We start from the raw sequence: 20,907 nt of genomic DNA on the forward strand, positions 1-20,907 counted from the left end.
TTCGTTAATAATTACGTTTGCTTTGTTTTATTCGTCTTAAAGCTGACTTGAAGCACACGGTTGCCCAGCGTATAGCCATTGAGCGATTGTATAGCGACTACAGCCTCCTCATAGTTGGTCATGGTGACAAAACCGAAACCTTTGCATTTATTTGTCTGCAGATCGCGTATTACCTGCCGTACCGGAAGCACCAATTAAAACAAATCAACTCTATAAACACCCGCATAGAAACTAATCAATGGAACTGTAACTCACCTTTACCGACTGTACAGCACCGAATGGGCCAAAAAGCTGCCATAACACATTTTCCTCAGTTTCGGGCGCCAAATTGTAAACAAAAATGCACCAGCCAGAGCCATTGATGGGATTACCGGGTAGCATAGTGTTGGCCAAAAGATCACCAGCTAATGGCGAGTAGCGCGAAATCACTGAACTGTCGAACACAAAATTTTTACACACAATGCTAGCGGGTCCAGCTTATTTTAAACGTCATCCATCTACCACTTACCTGTAACGACTCGCTGCCGAAGGATGTATGGCTGCAGCGGCGGCAGCTGCACCAACAGCCGCAGCAGCAGCTGGAAAGCCCCGTGCCCGAGCATTTTGTGGTGTTAAATAAGCGGCAAGGGGCTGCAATGACTTGTTATTACTAGGGTTATTGGCAAATTTCACAATGATGGGATCGGTGGCATTTTTCGGTATCGTTCCATTTAATTCCTTGATGGCGCGATCAGCTTCATGGCGTTGATCGAAACGTATAAAACCAACACCCTTCGAGAGACCTGAGAAGTAGACAAATAGCCGAAGGTCAAATAGTTATATTATTTTATATCGTTTTTCATGCTGCAGTTGAAATATTCAGTTCAAGGAAAAATTTTACTCAATTCATTGTCTTTAATTATTATGCACTCTATTATGCGTAGCGATAAAGAAACATGATGTGGGAAAAAGTGTATGAGTATTACACACTAGTATACAGTTACTTAAGCGTATGTTTAGTAAGTTTAGTAGGTAGCTTTTAATAAATATCCAGGTTTATTTTTCAATAAAAAAATACGGATTTTTATGTATTTAAGACTTGGCTTGGCTTTGACTTAGCTCTTTGAAATGGTTTCTTAACGGTATGCGGTCACAGTTCGATTCTAATTGGACCTATCAGTTATCCCGCAATTCGCATAAAATTGTAAAAAAAAGTAATCGATTTGAATGTCAAGTTGCGATTTAAGTAAAATCTAGTAATGACACATTATTCGCTTAATAAAACTATTGCCCAGGGATTAAACTCGTCGATTTATATTAGTTGGTCGCTTCGTGATCAACCAGATGGCATAAAACTAAACATTATACTTATGGCGGTCGTCGTAGCCGAATAGATTGGTGCGTGACTACCAATCGGAAGGGCACAGGTTCGAATCTCCGTGCATGAAACACCAAAATGAAGAAAGTCTTTCTAATAGCGTTCGTCCCACAACAGGCAATGGCACACCTCCGAGTGTTGTTCCGCCATGAAAAAGCTCCTCATAAAAAATATCTGCCGTTCGGAGTCGGCTTGAAACTCTAGGTCCCTCCATTTGTGGAACAACAAGACGCACGCCACAAATAGGAGGAGGAGCTTGGCTAAACACGAAAAAAACACGCGAGCTAATAAATTGTTCTAAATATTTTACTTACACTTCTTTCTTTTTTAATCGGCCATTTGCATTGCTATATTATGATTAAAATCACTCACCTGTGATATTGTCGCATAAAATTCTTGAGGTAATTATTTTGCCATATGGACTGAATAGAACTTCGAGATCGGGTTGCGTCATATTTTTGGGAAGACCAGATACATATAAGTTTGCTCCCTTAATGGATTCTGAGCTAGGACGGGCTATTGAGACCTGCATATATTGAAATAATATTTAAAATAAATGGGTGTATAAGATTTACAAAAATATATGTTGGACAACTTGCTTTAATTGTTTTATTTTGCAAACGCAAACCATTGAGCGAGCTGATTGCCTTCTCGGCATCTTCCTGTTTTACGTAATTAACGAATCCATACCCGAGACTTTGACCTGAGCAAAGGAATTCATTATGCAAAATTTATTGAGCATATACTAGTCATATGGATATTTGGCTTTAGCCCTTGCGCACCTGTCACCTTATCTCGTATCAATTTGCAGCTCTCGACTTCACCGAAGCTAACAAATAATGAGCGTATCTCTTCTTGCGACATAGTTTGTGGCAGGTAATTAACAATTAAGTTTGTTTTTGGGTCACTTTCCATATTGTTGTTATTGTTGTTAGTACTTGTATTGTTATTATTGTTGTTATTGCTGCTAACATTTGTATTAGCTGCTGTTGCTGCAGCTGTTGCGCTACCACTACCAGCACTAGTTCCCGAGCCACCGCTGCCGTTTTGCTGCTGCTGTCCTTCGACCATGTTATTACTGTTAGCGCTGGTAGTCATCATTTAGATACACAAAATAGTTATTTGAAAATTGTGGTTTTCGTTCCGAACAGAATACAAAAAGATAGCACAGAAATGAAGAAAAGATATTTGAACAAATTATGTTGGATTAAAATTCCGTGAGAATATTTCTAGCAAAAACGTTTAAGTCAAAAATATGTGATATTAAAATTTAAGTTTTTAACTATGATTGTCTTTGAAAAAGTAAATGTTCTAGTTTTGTTTGTTTTCACTGGCTCGAGTATAATACTGTTTGTTAGTTTCTTAATTCCTTTCACGATTTATAAGTTGACATTGATTGTAGACGCAAAAGTGCAGCGCTGAAAATAAATTAAAATTATGATGAATTGTTAAAACAATAATAGGGCATTCGCATAACCAAAAACAGACAGAGAGCGCAAAAGTTTCATTAAAATGTGTTTCAGCGAATACCAATTCATTCACACTGCTTTTAGTTACACCAATTTCGTGTAATCTTTTTGGGCTATTTACCTGTTTTAATCACGAAAAACAGTCATTGCTTCACACTTCTACTTTTTTTTTATAAATTTGCAAAGGTGGGTATAGCAAGACTTTAAATTTACAAAAAAGTTGTATTTCCCTTTTGCTTTGTAAATAGTATTTGGTTATTACTATATATTACTTAAGTATACGTGGCTTCTTTTTTTACTTTTTTTATGCAAATATCCCTACATGCAGTTATTGTTTCACACGCGAAATCTTCAACGTCATACACTACCAGTTCATTTGTTGATTTAACTGAAAGTAAGAAGTAAAATATGGATTAAGTTTGAAAAATGAGTACCTTAAACATCTTTAAAATAATTTATAAAATCAAATTTTACGTTGATGCGACTGCAATGTGCTTCTTTCAATCATCAAATACATTTGAGATATTAAGGAAATGAATTCGATCGCTGAATGTAGCTAAATGTTGAATTTATGAAAAGCTTCAGAATTTAAATAAATTTTGGAAAATGTTTAATCCGACAAAGAGTGGAAGCTTACAATAGAAAAATTGAAAAAAAATTATTAAAATAAGAACATTTTTGATTTTGCTAATGACATGAAACTCAAGATTAGTACAAAGCATTACCAGAAAACTGTATCAATATGTCATGGAACAGACATGCATCGAGCCCAAAACTCAATTCAATACTAAAAACTTCCCTGGCCGAGTGGTTTACGTGACTAATATTCGGTTGCCCCGTGTTGGCAATGAAACTGTAGATCTTTCGATTTGTAGAACAGCACAAAGGCGCACATCACAAATTAGATAGTGGGCCGGTCAAAACCTACCGAAGGATTCCACACCAATTATTTATATATATATATATTGTATATAGATATAATTGGCGCGTACACCCTTTTTGAGTGTTTGGCCGAGCTCCTCCTCCTATTTGTGATGTGCGTCTTGATGTTGTTCCACAAAAGGAGAGACCTACAGTTTCAAGCCGACTCCGAACAGCAGATATTTTTATGAGGAGCTTTTTCATGGCAGAAATACAATCGGAGGTTTGCTGTTTTCACCGAGATTCGAACCTACGTTTTCTCAGTGAATTCCGAATGGTAGTCACGCACCAACCCATTCGGCTACGGCGGCCAATTGTTTATACAAGTATAAATGTCGAAGATCATTGACAAAAATCTCTGCCTCACTGCACCACATACCTTCAAACAAATTGCAAACCTATTGAAAAAAACCATGTTCAATTATCTCTGAATTTTGCTTTATAATAAAAATTAATATTTTCCATTAATTGTAGAATATATGCAACTGAATCTAGTGGTCCTGCAATAACTCATCCCAAACTTGCAAGACTACGTTAACGGTTTCGGGTCCTATCTCATGAATGGCTATTTTATGAATAGTTTGTCGTTTTGGATTATCCCCAGAAGATCAATCTTTACGAGTCCAGCCAGCAGAGTCCAATCGCTGTATCGAGGCAGTCAATTTTAGCAATTGGACGATTGATGGAAGAGATCTATAACATCGTACGCAAACTCCATCTCCAAAAATGGGTAATTGTGTGTCAGTAATAGAAATGGCGTTGACAGAAGCATTTCCGAAAAAGAGGTAATTATTCCACCATTCCGAAATCGTCATCAGACTGGGACTCTACGGATGCATTCTTCTTGACAATCACGTGCAACTTTCCCCGATCACAAAATACAGCAATTTTGTTTGTTTACATAGCCTGCTTGATGAAAATATATCATATCCGACACTTCTTTCAGTAAATAAACTGTTTGGAAGCATGTTTTCAATATTTCGAAATATTATTAAAGCTTAAAGCGTCTCGTTCATAGCAGATATTTTGCTGATCTTCAGCAATTTCTTACTGGCCTATTCTGGCTGGTTTGGTAAAAGTATAGCGTTATAACTGTCAACAATTCGCCCGTTGCTGCTCTAAAGTCTTCTAAATCAGCAACATAAAAATTTTATTTGCACGATTGCTTCATTCTTGTCGTTGTCATTCTCAATAGTAAATTACCGTCAATATCGAAATAATATACGAAAATATAATATTTATAGAAGTATTCACCTTCACCTATATAATTGGTACTTAAACCCTTTTTGGGGTGTTTGGCCAAGATATGATATTTTTTATGAGGAGCTTTTTCTTGACAGACGGAGGTTAGCCATTGCCTGCCGAGGGGCGACCGCTATTAGAAAAATGTGTTTCTTAATTTTGGTGTTTCCGAACCTACCTACGTTCTCTCTGAATTCCGAATGATAGTCACGCACCAACCCATTCGGCTACGGCGGCCGCCGCTTCAGAAAAGTATCAGTTTAGTATTTGCAACAGGGTGAAAGTGATGGACTACTGGCGCTTTTATTACGTGCCTCGAGCAAACCCTACGCTTATATAACCCCCTCCTAAACAACTTAGGAATAACTTTACACAATTTTTAGTTCTTGTAGATTTCGTTCGAATGACGTCATAAATGTTGATATGACTATGAATCTGATGGAGCTATCGTAACAGTGACTACTCCCACGTTTTGATGAGAGAGCGTCTCTGTAGTTATCATAAATTATTGGAAGGATATATAACATCGCCATGATTTCGCTTGTTGCATTGCCCCTTACAAATAAAGTGTTTAAAAACTAAAACAATTTTTTTTTTGTTTTGCGTTTTACGTAAAATACTAATCGTAGGTCATGTGGCGATCTACCGCAAGGTGAGCAAAATATTCGACGGCTTACTTTAAAAGAATTTAAAACAATGATCTGCGGAGGATGATAAAATTCTTAAATATTCACGCCAGCTCGTGCACATAAATTTAAAATGGGTAAGTGCGGAAATAATGTTCGCTTCAGATTTGAAATGACGTTAAGACACCAAAGGGGTAATAATCAAATCCGCCAAAAAAGATTAAATCTCGGTTCGTATATATGTACATCAATTTTTATTCAATAACAGGAGTGATTGCGAATAGAAAATTTAAAAAACTGGTCAAGAGTTGCAGCAGCTTAAAAAAATTATGTAAACAAAGAAATTGAGTGTTTCGTTAATTTTGCCAAGTATTATTCACCTAGATTTTCTTCTCTAGTTTATCAACTGATTTTAGTAATATTTCGGTTACGCTTTGGAATTTTTCATTGTCGTCCGTCCATATGGATGTTTAATATACATATATGTACGCATATTTCTCTAACAACTAATCGAATGATACTAGTAAACCCGCGAAAAAATATAAAGTAGAGAACTATTTTAGTGTCTATAGTGTCGAAAATGACATAAAAAACAGTGGCTGCAACCTAAGCACAATTCATCGATAATAAACACACCAAACATAACAAAAATATAGTAAGTATTTTTAGAACACGCGTGGTATACCAGCGCACCCAACATATGTACAAGCATACATAAATATTCATCCCCTTGCTAATGTGGTAGGAATTGAAAGATCGGAAACAAAGTTGGAAACTCAAAAAACACAAGAAAAAGTACACAACAGCTGATTTAGTTTATTTTCAATTATATGTTTCAAGAATAAATTTTCTAAAGAAAAAACTCGTTGGCAAAAATAAAAAATAAAGGAAATAGATGCGCATGTGGTGGTGCAGTGGAGGCTAAATGATGTTGGCAATAGTGTTTCTTATGATAAGTGAGCGTCAAGAGCATTTGACTCGACCGGCGCTGCTCAGCTAGTAAAACCATTCCCCCCAACCGGGAGATATCATGACTTGCCGAACATATGTTAAAATATAGACTGACTGGTGTGTATTTATGGATAGACTACAAGCGCATATTTTTAGATGACTTCCTTAAGTTTTCGACACAAATGGATTTGTTGTTGCCGCAGAGAATTTTTTCGATATGATTTTTGGCTCTTGCACACGTAAATGCAGTGTCATGCATTGCACTTTTGCACTATTTGGACTTTTATTGTATAAGAATTTATGCCGCAAAATAGCTTTCGGTTTTTATTTGATATATGTCGCTCTTCGGCCGAGGCTTTTGTTGGCTTTGCGTCCTCTCGGTTTGTATCAACGTCTGCTTGCAATAATTAAATAAACAAAAATTTAATTTCCAATATGTAGGTAGATATAATATATTGCCTGGTTACTACATCTTTTATTTTCTCTCATTAATTTTTTTTTTAATCCAATTTAAGCAGTTCTTCGCACATACGAGCACAAATCTGAAATAAGTACCTACATACATATACATATGTATCTATGTAGGTGGAAAACAGACAAATTAAGCAAAGGTGCATAGCAGAAAATATTTTCGCAATTTTCCACTTTCAAAAGATGAATTCGGCAAATTTTTTTTCGGTTACGAAACACATTTGAGGTGGACATAGAATACCAAAGTGTTTTTGGACTGACGCAATCTACTCTATATTATTTTAATTGAAACAGTTGAGTTCACAGTGTCTATTTGTGATATTAAGTATTTAATGAAGAGAATTACTTTTTACTTTATTCCTGTATATGCGTATTCGCCGTATTTGCTGATGTTTTTGTTGGTTTTGTTGAAAAGCGAACACAAAAAACCGGATCAGAACTGAACACAAATTAATTTTAGAATTTTTTTTAGAGTTTTTTTTGATTTATAATTTTTTTCTGGTTTGTTTTTCTTGTATATATGATAAAAACCGAACAAAACTAAAATGCAGAACGCAAACCCAAATGAAATTAAGGAAAAAATCAACTGAAAGTAGAAAAGAACGCGTTCCTTCCTTCAACTCAACTGAACGGAAATAAACTAAAAGCCCCTAGTGAAAACTTTGAAACAGAATTATGTATTGACATGGGGGATATTGCAGAGAAATTCAACACATTTGCTGTAGTAAAATAGTTTGAGAGGCATTTTAGACGTTCATATACAAATGTAACGAATATCAATGTGGACTGAGAGTCATTGAACTACTGAAAATATATTTATTGTTACTGCGCAGGCTCAAAGGAAATGTGAAAAATCAAGAGAAGTAAGAGATAAGCAAGAAACTGCATCGGGAGAGCCATCTTGTGGAGTGTTTAACAATTTACGGAGAATTAAAGCCAAAATGAAGAGTTGTGTATCTAATTTTCACATGCGATTTCAAAACGTTATCCTATCCAAAATGAAAACTTTTATCTTTAAGGGGTCCCGGTGGTCAAGAATTTTCAAAAAATTGGTTTTTGTTTTTGATATTTCGAAAGAATAGGCTTTTAGGAATATACTGTAAAGTTTTTGGAAGAATATTCCCAGTATTTTCGATTCTACAGCCGTTTTAGCAGGTAGAGTCAAATTCGTCACGCGACCACTCTCAAAACTTTAAGCTCAATTATATCAAAACTACTTTTTTCGGCCAGGTGTTGTCAAAAAAAAAAACTATGCAACCGAATCGTCTGAAATTTTAATATGTTGTTCACAACATCAATGGCTACCGCAGAAAAAACCGATTTTTAGAGTGTCAAATTCAAAACCGCGCCATTTTGTCAGATTTTTTCTCATTCCAGTACGGGACATAGCTACAGTCATACTGAATAATTTTTTTGAATTTTGTGTTTCAGATAAATAGAAGAGCCAAAATAGACAACACCGTCAAAGGTCCAATTTTTCATTTTTGAATGTAAAAGAAGTTAAATAAAAAGCCTAAAAATTTTGAAAATCGTTTTTCAGATTTTTTATTGTAAAAACAAATTCTTGAAAATACCCTAAATTTTCGAGCTCTAGACCACCGGGACTCCTTAATGTTAAATATCAATGAGAAAATACACCTCTCCATGGCTTCTCAAGTATATTTGAATAGACATATGCAACCTTTTTCTGCGCTTTTCATACCTTTAGAATTTACAAAACAGTTTCAAAGACGTAAGGAATGGTGAGTTTCGTAGTAACGCTTTGATAATTTGCATATAAGTGCATACATATAACTGATTCTATATTCAGAGTATGATGCGTAAACAAAATTATATTATAAATAATAAATAATTTCAAATCTCTGAAATAAATAATATACTTATAGAGCTGTTTTTGGTTACTAAGGTTAGGGACGTCCTAAAATATAATTTTAGTTTTACTTAATTATGAAAGCACATGCAGCCACTTGTTTCCATTTTATTTTCTTAATATTTATTCAATCGAGTATATGACTGGGGTATGCAGTTTTATGGCCCTTTCAATTTTAGTGTATGACTCAAGTCGTTCAAAAATTGCATTGGTTGTTACCAATTTTTATGCTTTATATGAACTTTGATTTGCAGGCTTTTGTCATACAATGAATTGTACTTTTATCCAAATTGAAAGAAGAAAATTAAATATAAAAAAATGCCCGAAATATTGAAAAGAGACTGAATTATGTGAGAAGTGTGTATGCATAATGAGAAATTTAATATTTAACTTTAATCTTTGTAGTGACTCAAACATATAGATTTTTTTTTTTTTTTGCTCTCAACATACAAATTCCTAATTTCGACTCTTTTTTCGTACACATTGTATTGATTGGAGAATCCGATATGTAAAGGACTATTTAAGGGGGATTCTTTAAGACTTGTATAATAGAAAGAAATTTCTATATGAAAATATGTAAGCGTACGAACTTAAAAGAAATAACAATAAACAGCTGGCATGGAGTAGCATTGCCTTCCTACCCTTCCTTCCAAGGATATACACAGGAGTATAAGTATAACAATTGTAAGTATTGGACGTATTTTACTGCATGTGTTTTGTTATTAATTTCCTATTTAGAAACCTAAAAATGACTGTTATAAAAGCCAAGGCAGTCACACCTGCTTCTGAAAAAAAGTATGCCTTAATATTTCAAAGCTACTCTGTCACATTTAATATTAGAAAAAATAAGCCATGGAAACCCTATACTGCAACAAACTGTAAACTGTTAACTTAAATCTTAACTTGAAAATAAATTTAAAAAAACTCAATGTAGACTTTTTATTCCAAAAGAAGTTCAGTTCATATTATTATAATACTTATCTACTTGTGGGAACAAACAAGAATGAGTTACTTCGAGTTTATCCTCCGATTTGTGATATGATTCCGCCACAGCGGATAGTTTTTTACGAGATGATTTTTTCATAGCAGAAATACAATCAGAGGTTTACCAATGTGTCTATAAGAAAACTCTGTTTTTTATCATTTGATATTTCATTGTCATTTAATGGTATGCAAAAACCATTCGGCTACGGCGGCCATTAATATACTCTTTATAATTACAAAATCAGGAATAAATGTCAGTAGTTATATGCATCAGCAGTCAAGAGGCCGATCTTCCCCCTAATTTCTTATTCATGACTGAATACTGTCGGATAATTGAGGTACCCACCGAACAGAAGATGCTTTTTCTGAGAACGTTCTCTGTTGCCTCGAAGTCTCTTCGTTGTCAAATATAACAAATATTTCAAATAGCTGGGGGCAATTCTCACCAAAGGAATATATTTGAAACAGTAGAGTAAACTAGAGAAAACGTTCATAATAATTATGCTTATAAGTACACTCTTTAATAATCAGTACTGTTTTATGCATAAAAGCCAGCGACTTTTGCCTGAAAAATTATCGTAATAATCGATACTAATATGATGATAACATACATACATATGCATATCATATGGAAAAGTTAAGAGAAAATATGTAATAAGTCGTAACATATGTACGAGTATGTACATACATACATATGTATGTGTACGGCACGAGTGCATACCCTACGCTTTACATAGGTATGCCTATCCTACTAGTATGAATATAGGTAGTAGAAGTAAACAACACAAAACATCAGAGCTCTGTAAGTACGAAAAGTAAACAAAACATCACTGAGCAGAGCAGCAAGAGCACATTGAATGAGTACTAGCCGGCATCGTAGAGTAGTCGGAGGGAGAAAAGACAGAATGAGTATAGCTTAAGAATAGAGTGTGTGACGAGGAGGTGAGGACAACAGCCCGCTCCTAAAAATACAAAATAACGTTTGCTGTTGTTAAAAACTCCTAGGTGTTGGATTAGGGCTTTCAAATCCACATTAGGATATCTTTTCGAAGTAACAATTAGTCGTCTCTAACGTTTGAACCGAACAATTTAACACGTCGCTAAAAGGTAAAAATATTGCATTTGTCAGACTTCAGATGGTACATATGAATGAGAGTTTATTTTACAATATGAGTCAAAGGCCATAGCAACTATTAATTTTGTATTTAAGTATAAAATTTTACTATTTTGTCTAAATTACTTTTACAATTTACTTTACTTTGATATATGAGTACTATAAGTTCATACATGTGAGTTTGGAGCTACATAGCAGAGATGCCAACACATATTTACAGAAAACCAAAATCAGAGATTCGATATATAATATGAATGTACATATAGAGAAAATTCTTCATTCTTCTTTGTTGGAATCAAAGCAAAATTCTCCAAAGTAACACTGGTTCACAAACAAAAAATTTATCTCGAATAGAATTGCGAAAAAAAATTATATATAAGTAATACATGCGTGGGCGGCCGCCCTAGCCGAATGGGTCGGTGCGTGACTACCCTTTCGGAAGACTTAGGTTCGAATTTCCGCGAAACACCAAAATGAAGTGAGAAGTATTTTCTTATAGCGGTCGCCTTTCGACAGGCAATGGAAAACCTCCGAGTTTTCTGCTATGAAAAAGTTCCTAATAAAAATATATGCCGTTCGGAGTCGGCTTAAAACTGTAGGTTGTGGGAGAACAACAAGACGTACGCAACCCATGGGAGGAGGAGGTCGGCCTAACACTTAAAAAAGGGGCTAGCGCCAATTATATATACATATGTATATATAATACATGCATTTTACATAGGCTAAAATATCAGGAGATAATAAAATTACCAATATGTATCTCATTCGAAGACCGAAGAAAAATAGTTGTATTTGAAACGGAACGCTCCCACAGTTCACTCATCAATGCGCATAGGGGAATAATACGAACAGGATTGATTTTTTGATCCATTGGAAACCTCCCATGTTTGAAAGTTAGCCCCAGACCACCACCAATCACTCATGTGATTTCATTCCTAGCGCTACGTCAAGCCTTGTCTATTATGATAAGTCAGCTATCAATTTATCACTTGAAATCCAATAATTGGAGTGACTTTCATGGTCTTTTATGGTCTTCCTAAGCCGCATTTGAGGTAAATATATACAATTTTTCAAGCTACTAAACCAAAATATTCGCTACTTTATAGATTTTCTTGTGTTATTTGCAAAAAATTGTAAAAGTCCAAAAAACATGGTTTATATCATTGAAAAAAATTAGTATGCAAGCTTACCAAAAGCTCAAAATTTTAAATTAAATTAATTTCCTTTACAAACATATTTTTTTACTAGTGCAACTACAACTCATTCATAAATTCTATTACCAAAGAGTTGTGTATGCAATCAAAGTGTATACCAACTGCAAATTCATAAAAAAAACTCGCACATTGACTACGGGAGACGCATCAATTAGTGGGCAGAGCATCGTTGCCCAAATAAAAGTAAATATGTTTTGTTACGCTGATGATTACAAAAATAGTTTTAGGGTGCGGCAACGTTCAAATTACAACGAAATAAAAACCAACTGTAAAACTAGTAGCTCTTGCTGTTCGTGCGAATGCTCGGCTTGTCTCTGCTACTGGCATGGCTGCTGCAACGCCTATAACTATGCATGTACTATTTGTATACGTAAAAAGCTCAGGAAAATACAGGTTTATGTATACTACAATAATATGAGGTTTTATGAAACTGTTTGGAGCATTGTGCGGCAACGCGACGTTAAACGTCGCTGCAATGTGTATTGAAATGTAATTTTCCACATAGCCAAAAGCGGGTTTCAGGAGTTTCTAATTTATGAAACTTTTATTTCATTACTGGTGACTGAATCTGAAACTCTGCCGTTTTACAAAATTAAGTCCAAAGAAAAATAAAAAATATAAAAGATGCTCATCAGATGAATGCAGCTGCGTGCAGCATCACTTCAATGAGTATATGTGTACGTAAAGGTGTTAGTGTTTTCCCTGAAGTTACGAATTATGGGTATAATGGGAAGCACCATTACACCACCCAGTTTACAACGAGCTCGCCGACGACTCTATTCGTAAAACATGTGTATACATAGAAGCGCATACAGTGCAATGAGGCAGTGCAACGGACGGGAAGCAACATCAACAACATTAACACCCCCTGCAAATCATAAGCACAAGGAACATTCTTGCGGGAAGGCAGAAATAGACGCAGCAGCTCACGAAACCAATTCACGAATTCACAAATGCAAAAAACAGAGTAAAATCCATCTCTATACATTCTCAGATACATACATACATATGTATGCACCAATGCATATATATCACAGTTTGGGTGTGTGCATTTTGCAATCAGGAAAATTCAAATTTTTGCGGAAAATCAATTGCTCTTCCGACCGCCGATTTTCAACCAAGTGAAAACGCCCTGATAATGCATTATATCCATTTATTTTAACAAATAATAGTCAACTATTTTTAAAAATTAAATTCACTTAACGACAAGCTTTGCTCAATCGGTATTTGGAATCAATTACTCTTTTCGTTGTGAAAAATTTAACAAATTTGTAATCCAAACACAATTATTTTAATGTATTTTTCACTTTTTTATGAAATGCTTCCACATTCGGCGCTAGTTTTTCTTAGTTTTTGGTTGAAAACTATTTAAGCACATCAATTTTTCGCCTTAAGACAATTATTCACTTTAAGCTATAGGTATAGTTTAAATTTTTCACATGCACATATACACATATATTTGTTTGATAGAACCAAAATCGCGTACACAGAAAAACGCAACTTGCTGTTGGAGAGTGCAAGAACTAAATGATTAAAGGCGAACGTTTACCGCTGGCAGGATAAAATTGCATGTACCGAACATAGATCCAACATCGACACAAAGACGCGGGCGGTGAGGAAGAAACTCAACGAAGCAGCAGGACACATAAACACGAGTCGGCGGGTAAAGTACAGGGAAATAAAAAAAACAAGCTGTATCACCAAAGCACTGCAACTCTGAGATACAGACAGTGGAATGAAGAGACAAAAATAAATACAAAAATATTAAGAAAATAGTGGACTTAAATAAAATATCACATAAACAAAGAATTCTAAGATTTCATGGCTCTTACCTGCCCTAGAGTTGTAAAACCGAAAGTAGAATTTGTACATCTTGCTTTTTGATGCTTACATCACGGAGTAGCTAATAAGATTTTTGCAAAAAGAGAGACGCCATGAATATTTGCCCTATAAAAGCAGTTTTCTTATGCCCTTAGATGCAGTCATCTACTCGTGCAGGGTACACCTTAAAGTTCCCTTTCAAGAACAGCGGTACTCCAGCTAGCTTTAATGCCCACTTCAATTCAACCTCTCTTCAAATATATGATTCTAGTTATCATCTCTGCGGAGTAGTGTATACCCTTTAAATTTGCTCATTGATGCAGAGACATATGGAAATCTATTACAATTAGTTACAATTATTGAAACATATAACGGCAAAATTTGCAACAAATCATATGCATTTGGCATTCATCTATGTAAAGTTAGTTAAAATACAATTCACATGTAGGACGAAAAATGCTGGGTTATTATGCATCTGTAATTTTTTTAATCACCCAATCAACAGACAGTCGAAAGTAAAGTTTATTAATACCTTTGGAAGTCGGGCATGCAGTTGCAGGCTTTTTCCAATTTTAAGATGATAATACCCACGGTTTGCAAAGCAGAGTGAAAAACAAAAGCAGTGCAACTTGCAGATATGTGTGTATGTACATATGTCCATGCAACCCTTAAATTGCTCTACATTCACAACTACCACAAATGATGTATGTTGATAACAACATTGGGACTAGACCACCAATTCCAGCACGGATTCAACACATACACACATACACACAACGTGCACAATAAAGAAATGCAATTGTCGCTCCTTGCTTACTGGTGCAGGCGCAGGAGCAATTTTGTTGTGGTAGGTTCATAGCCGCACGAAGCAGAGAATATTTTGTGCAATAACAAATGTTTTGTAGGTGCATCTATACACACGAAAGCGTTTCGCGAGAGCTAGTGGTGGTGCGCACAATTTGTACATATTTACATATTTATATACATTTATGGGTGGTAAGGATGTATGGCGGATTTTGTGAGAGCGCAAATTGACACCAACATTAAAAACTAAAATCAACAATGCTGTTGTTGCCGCCACTATGTAGTTTGGCGATTCGGAGGTTCGCTTTGTATTCATGTACGTACACATGTACGTACGTATGTATATTTGTAAGTAAGCACATTTTATGTGAAATCTAACGCATGTTTTACTTAGTCGGTCGGTCGGTCGATGGAATAGACGAAGGTCTGGTTAACTGACGATGCTGGTTGGTTGGTGCGAGTACTAATACTAGCGTCTTGCTTCGTTTTTATTCGTTGGTTGATTCGTGGGTTGTTTATTCATTTGGTCCTGACTCAACTTGACATCATTTGTGTCAAAAGACCATTGAACTCTGTCGTTGGTGTTGTAGTCGTCGCCCACATTTTCCTAAACACCGACAGCAGCAGCTACAGAAACAAGCGGCACAAGCAACAACAAGTGACTACATACGTACATAAATCTATAAAGTATGAACACATAATATATATGTATCGTGTACATATACAGGGTGGTTCATATAGTGTTTTTTATCATTGGATATTTTGACAGTGGCAGCTCTTCCCCGCTGGAAATCGTGGCAGCAAGCCAGTATCGTATCGCCCGGGAACGAAAATAATTGGTTTATGCTTGAACAACGTTGGGGCGTATTGAAAACTTATTTTAAAAGCCAATGTTGTGTAGCCCAATAAATGCGTTCATTGAAAAGTAGTCAAAATCATATTTTCTGACCAAAGCCATTTTCATCTCGGCAGCTTTGTCAACAAGGAAAATTGCTACATCTGGAGATCGTAAAACTTGCACGTGTTCGTCGAGAAGCCATTGCATCTTCAGAGAATCACAGTTTCGTTCGTTTTGGTTTTTGGTTTGATTTTTCAATTTTCCATTGTAGTTTTTCCAAACCATCAATTTTTTTTCTTGGCTTAAAATATGCTTTCAAGCTTTTAAAATACGACGCCAAAAGTTTAGTTTCTGACATCTGTTTACGGAAATACTTAAGAGTTTCTACCCTAGCGCCTTCTTTGCGTCTATAAGACTTTTCAAAATTTTAAATCTGCTTTTCTCGAATATCATTTTTTAAAACGACTCGTACAACGAACCTCCTATAATATCAATCTTTTTAGTAGAAAATTTAACCACAACTTTGAAATAACGTTCCAAAGTGAACCACGAAGGGGATTTTCGATTAGGTAATTTAATGCACTTGTTACAGTGTTGCCATTTTGTAAACTTTTCTAACAAACTTTTATATGTAGTTAAATATGTACGTATATGGTCAATAAATATCCCAAGTACTATTACATTTTACCTTTCCTACTACCCGCAAAAATTGTCAAAGAAAAAACTTTATTAGACTGCTACAGTAGTGTTACCCCTTAAATAAATTATTTTTTATAAATTTAGCCTTTCTAAGCAAGAATCCAATAAAATTATAAAAATATAATAAATTTGTTCGATATTTTGCTAACCTTAAAATTATTCTGAATTTTTTCTCCCAAAAAATAAAAATATTGTTCATATTATTTTCATTTATGCACTTAGTTTAACTCACCTCACCACGGGCTCCATCCATAGCTGTTCTCCATTTCTCTTGCTGACAACACATGAGCTGCACTAAAATTACGCATTGAGCAATGTTACTTATTTCGATTGTTCGCGTTCTCTACAGCGCTTGGTCCCAGTATTATATAAGTCTTGAAAAACGATGCTCGAGATGCAAGCAAATTTAATCCTACCAAATATACTGATTGATGTGAAGAGGTTGCAAGCGGATATGCTGAAGGTACTGCTACATACCCGGAAATGATAAGCAAAACTTTAAGCTCTACGTCACTGGGAAATGTACCGTTGGGATTAATATTGTCGTTTGATAATTCTGCCAATCCAAGCAAAATATTTAAACGCATTAAATATTTTATAGATTTGTTGGAAATTTGCTCAACACAGGATATAGTTTTGCAAAGGAGTGGGGATATCCTGCATCGACAAAATCACATGAAATTACGTACAAATGCAATTGTCCAGTTGAACATGTGACCATAGCACAGTGTATGTATTAAAAATCAAGGAAAAAAACAAATGGCACTGGATGGAGTCGTATTTCAGATAATAGCAAATTTAACGGATGTACGAAGGGATTGCTGAAATTTATATTGTTATTATATCAAGGGTATTGATGCAACGGTGCTGCGTTTGTTTAAAGTTAAAGTGGTGATTGCAACATAAAAGGTTTTTACAATGAATTTCACTGTTGGTCGACTGTTGCTGCATCCGTAAAATGCACAGTTGGCAAACGCTGTTGACTCTGAATTTTCCAAAAATTAGTCACTGCTGGCAGCGATGAAATACATGCCCTATAGGTTGTAAGGTATAGTTTAGTTGTTCAAAGATAGCACATTTTGCATTCATATTTCTCGAAACCGCAACAATTATCTGTAAAAGAAAAAAATATTCATACGAATTTGAAAATTTTAGAAAAACTTAAAATTATTTTACTTACATATCTACTTACTGCCTTTCAGTGCATAGCTACGGACTACCTTTGCTTGCAGACACTATACTTTAACTTTTATTGAATTTTAGAAATGTCAGCAAATTATTTAGGACTTTTCGCGCCTAAGTTATATAATAATTCAACAGAAATTGATTAATTGTGTGGGTGATTTTATGACCGTATAACGTATTTTTCACCATGTGCTGCCAACTTACACTGTATATTTCGTGACAGCGAATTGCGTTGCCAACCACATCTTTCTTGCGTTCGAAACAGGGCACTTCAGAATAAAACTTTATGAACTTAGAAATATTTACTCACTACTCCCAAGCCACACGGCAAGGGAAGGGAAGGTCCAAAGTGTTCGATACATTTGCAATTCTTTACCATGAACTCATATTTTCACACTGCTTCGGCATATGAAGTAAGTAAATTTCACACGTTCAGGTTCCAAATATTTTTGACGTGAACTTGCATTTACAGCAAGCATTTGCATGCCATCTTCGAATTTTTCTATGATAATGCGATCATCTACTTGCACGAGTGAATTCAGTGTTTAATGTTGGGCATAGTTTTCACGTAAGTAAAGGATTATTATTGCAAAATTCAGGTACGAAGAGTTAGGGGCTTTTATGATTGTATCCTTTGCATAATTTAGGATATGACTATATTACAACAAATAGAGAAAACAGATTCAACAGACTGTGAGAAAATATTTAAGCCAGTTAATTGAAAAAAATTGCTGTTTTTAAATAACTTTTCAATTTTTTATTGAAATTTATGAGAGTTGAAGTTTGCTTCCTTGCTTCCCTTCGTGTTTTGTTTACTCTATTCAATATTTCAATATTTTGTATTAATTAGTTGCCATTTTTTGATTTATCAACTACAGCTGCATTGAACGAATGCTCATATTGATGTTGTTGCATGCTAATTTAATGTTTGTTTTCATTATTCCAACATATCCAATTTTTCTTACAATTCAAAGATTTTACAAACTTAAATAATAATAGGTAATAGTATTTATTTAATAATAATAGTAATAATATACAATACAATAATAATTATTTTCAATATTTTGTATATAATAGTATGTATAACTGCATGAGTAGTTTGTTGATTTTGTTTCCGCTGTTTGCATGGTTGGTTGATTTTATATTTGTACAAAATATACGATTTACTTACGAACAATTTTGATACTAATCATTCATATGTATAATTATTTAATTATTGCAATATGTACTTTATAATGCATTTTATAATTATCATTAAATGTTAGTTTTGACAATTGCAATTTCGGTTTCTAATTATATTTAATAAGTTAATTCAGTTAAAACAAAACTTTACAAATGCAACGTGATAATAAAAAATATTTCATTTAATTAGTATACAACTATCCTAGGAAGCTTTTCAGCCACAATTTTGACGCATTAATATGCATATGTTTTTAACGCTCAACTTATAAACTAATGTACTACTCAAAGAAAATTATATCGTCACATTCAGCACTGAAAAAATATTATTTAATAATTGAATATTTTTTGTATGTTACATCTCAATGGATATTTGTTTGTTTATCAAAAAATATAGTTTGTTATTCATCACTAACGCTATGTTAAGTATATAGTATATTTATATTAATTTGCTTATGATACAGTGAAGTAATTGTTCCAAGGAATCGCTTCGCTTTCATTTTTTGACTTGTTTGGTATGATGTTTGCAAAATTTCAACGGGGTGACTTAATAAATACTCATTTTGTTGATGCTTTACATATGTACTTGCAAATGCCGCTGTTTTGGTTCTTTATTTACTAATTTCGATTTTACTCTAAATCTATTCCCTTAAGACTTGCCATTTAAATGTATGTATGTATGCACTTTAGAATATTCTTAAATATTTTTATATATAAAACTACTTTTGCTTGTTGTTGTTTCTGTTGCTTGTTAAAGATTGGTTTAGAATGATTTGCTTAATGCTTTAAATACGACTAATGGGTTTCCTGTTCATGTTCATATTTTTATTCGCCAGTTTGTCTCTGATCCTCTTTTATGATTAACCCGGCGTCTATCTCATGCGCAGACAACAATTAAAAGTGGTTTTAATTGTATAATACTTATCTGGCAACACTGCGTTTCAAAAAGATATAAATAAATAGTTGGTACTTCACTTATTTCGTTTCATAAAATATAATGTTAGTTATATGGTACGAGCAAAAAACTAGTCATATCTTTTATATACAATTTAAAAAATAAATATAAATAATTGGCGCGTTCACTTCTGTTAGGTGTTTGGCCGAGCTCCTCCTCCTATTTGTGGTGTGCGTTTTGATGTTGTTCCACAAATGGAGGGACCTACAGTTTCAAGCCGACTCCGAACGGCAGATATTTTTAATGGTAGAAATACTCTCGGAGGTTTGCCATTGCCTGCCGAGGGGCGACCGCTATTAGAAAAATGTTTTTATAAATTTTGCTTTCACCGAGATTCGAACCAACGACCTCTCTGTGAATTCCGAATGGTAATCACGCACCAACCCATTCGGCTACGGCGGACAATTTACAGTGGGGTATTAACTGAGTGGTATGGCGTAAAAAGGGGCGTTCAAATAATAATTACATTATTTCAGATATTTGAAGAAGAGTTTTAAATGACTTTCAAATTTAAATTTGTTTTATTTGAATTTTTGTTCTATCACGGAAAGGAAAACTCACATTTTCTCATAAGAGTATCTGCATACCCATATGCAGGAATTCGCACTATTCTTCTCTTGATTTGCACACTTTATCATTTTCGATAGACAGACCCTGAATCCCCAATTCCGCCCAATTATCTATATCGAAAGCATGTGTTAAAATGATTTCGCATAATCAAAACGTCAAACTGAGACGGAAAATATGACTTTTTTCTTCTTTTACTTCTGAACTTCAAAACCTGGTCCTCCAAATTCTGTCGAAGTCGTTCGCCAGTAGCCAAATCAGTGGGAAAAAGAAATACAATTATTCATGTTTGTTTGTTTTTCTACTTTGTTGAGCAGAATTTATTTGATTAAAATTTGCTCGTGTTTCTTTCACTATTTTCTACGCTGCATAAGAATATTTTTGAGTTGTTGTTGTTGTAACTTACATAATTGCTTATTCTATTGAATTATTCGCTAAGTTTAAAGTAAAGTTTTGCTAATTAAACGTTGTTACTTACTTTCACTTTGCTTTGCTTTGGATTCCGTTTCACGACTATTTCCTACTCGCATGAATTTTCGTTTGCTTTTTCTATTTCAATTGTAAAATTGTCATGAATTTTCGACTTCATCCACAAACAATATTACGAAAAATATATTTTTTTTACAGAAGAATACCTTTC

General features: G+C 34.4%; 1 protein-coding gene across 1 annotated transcript; it reads right to left on the reverse strand.

The window, feature by feature from the left end:
- Positions 1–11: 11 nt before the first annotated feature.
- On the reverse strand, positions 12–7,672 carry LOC128863819 (ELAV-like protein 2). Its single transcript, XM_054103183.1, has 8 exons — positions 7,384–7,672; positions 2,948–3,214; positions 2,140–2,775; positions 1,957–2,060; positions 1,730–1,883; positions 509–782; positions 256–433; positions 12–173 (listed from the first exon to the last, which is right to left on the reverse strand). The coding sequence occupies exons 3-8, from the start codon at positions 2,456–2,458 to the stop codon at positions 12–14; spliced, it is 1,191 nt and encodes a 396-aa protein (XP_053959158.1). The 5' UTR covers positions 2,459–2,775; positions 2,948–3,214; positions 7,384–7,672.
- Positions 7,673–20,907: the final 13,235 nt, after the last annotated feature.

The sequence above is a fragment of the Anastrepha ludens genome, chromosome 5 (genome assembly GCF_028408465.1).
Source record: "Anastrepha ludens isolate Willacy chromosome 5, idAnaLude1.1, whole genome shotgun sequence".
Taxonomy (NCBI): Eukaryota; Metazoa; Arthropoda; class Insecta; order Diptera; family Tephritidae; genus Anastrepha; species Anastrepha ludens.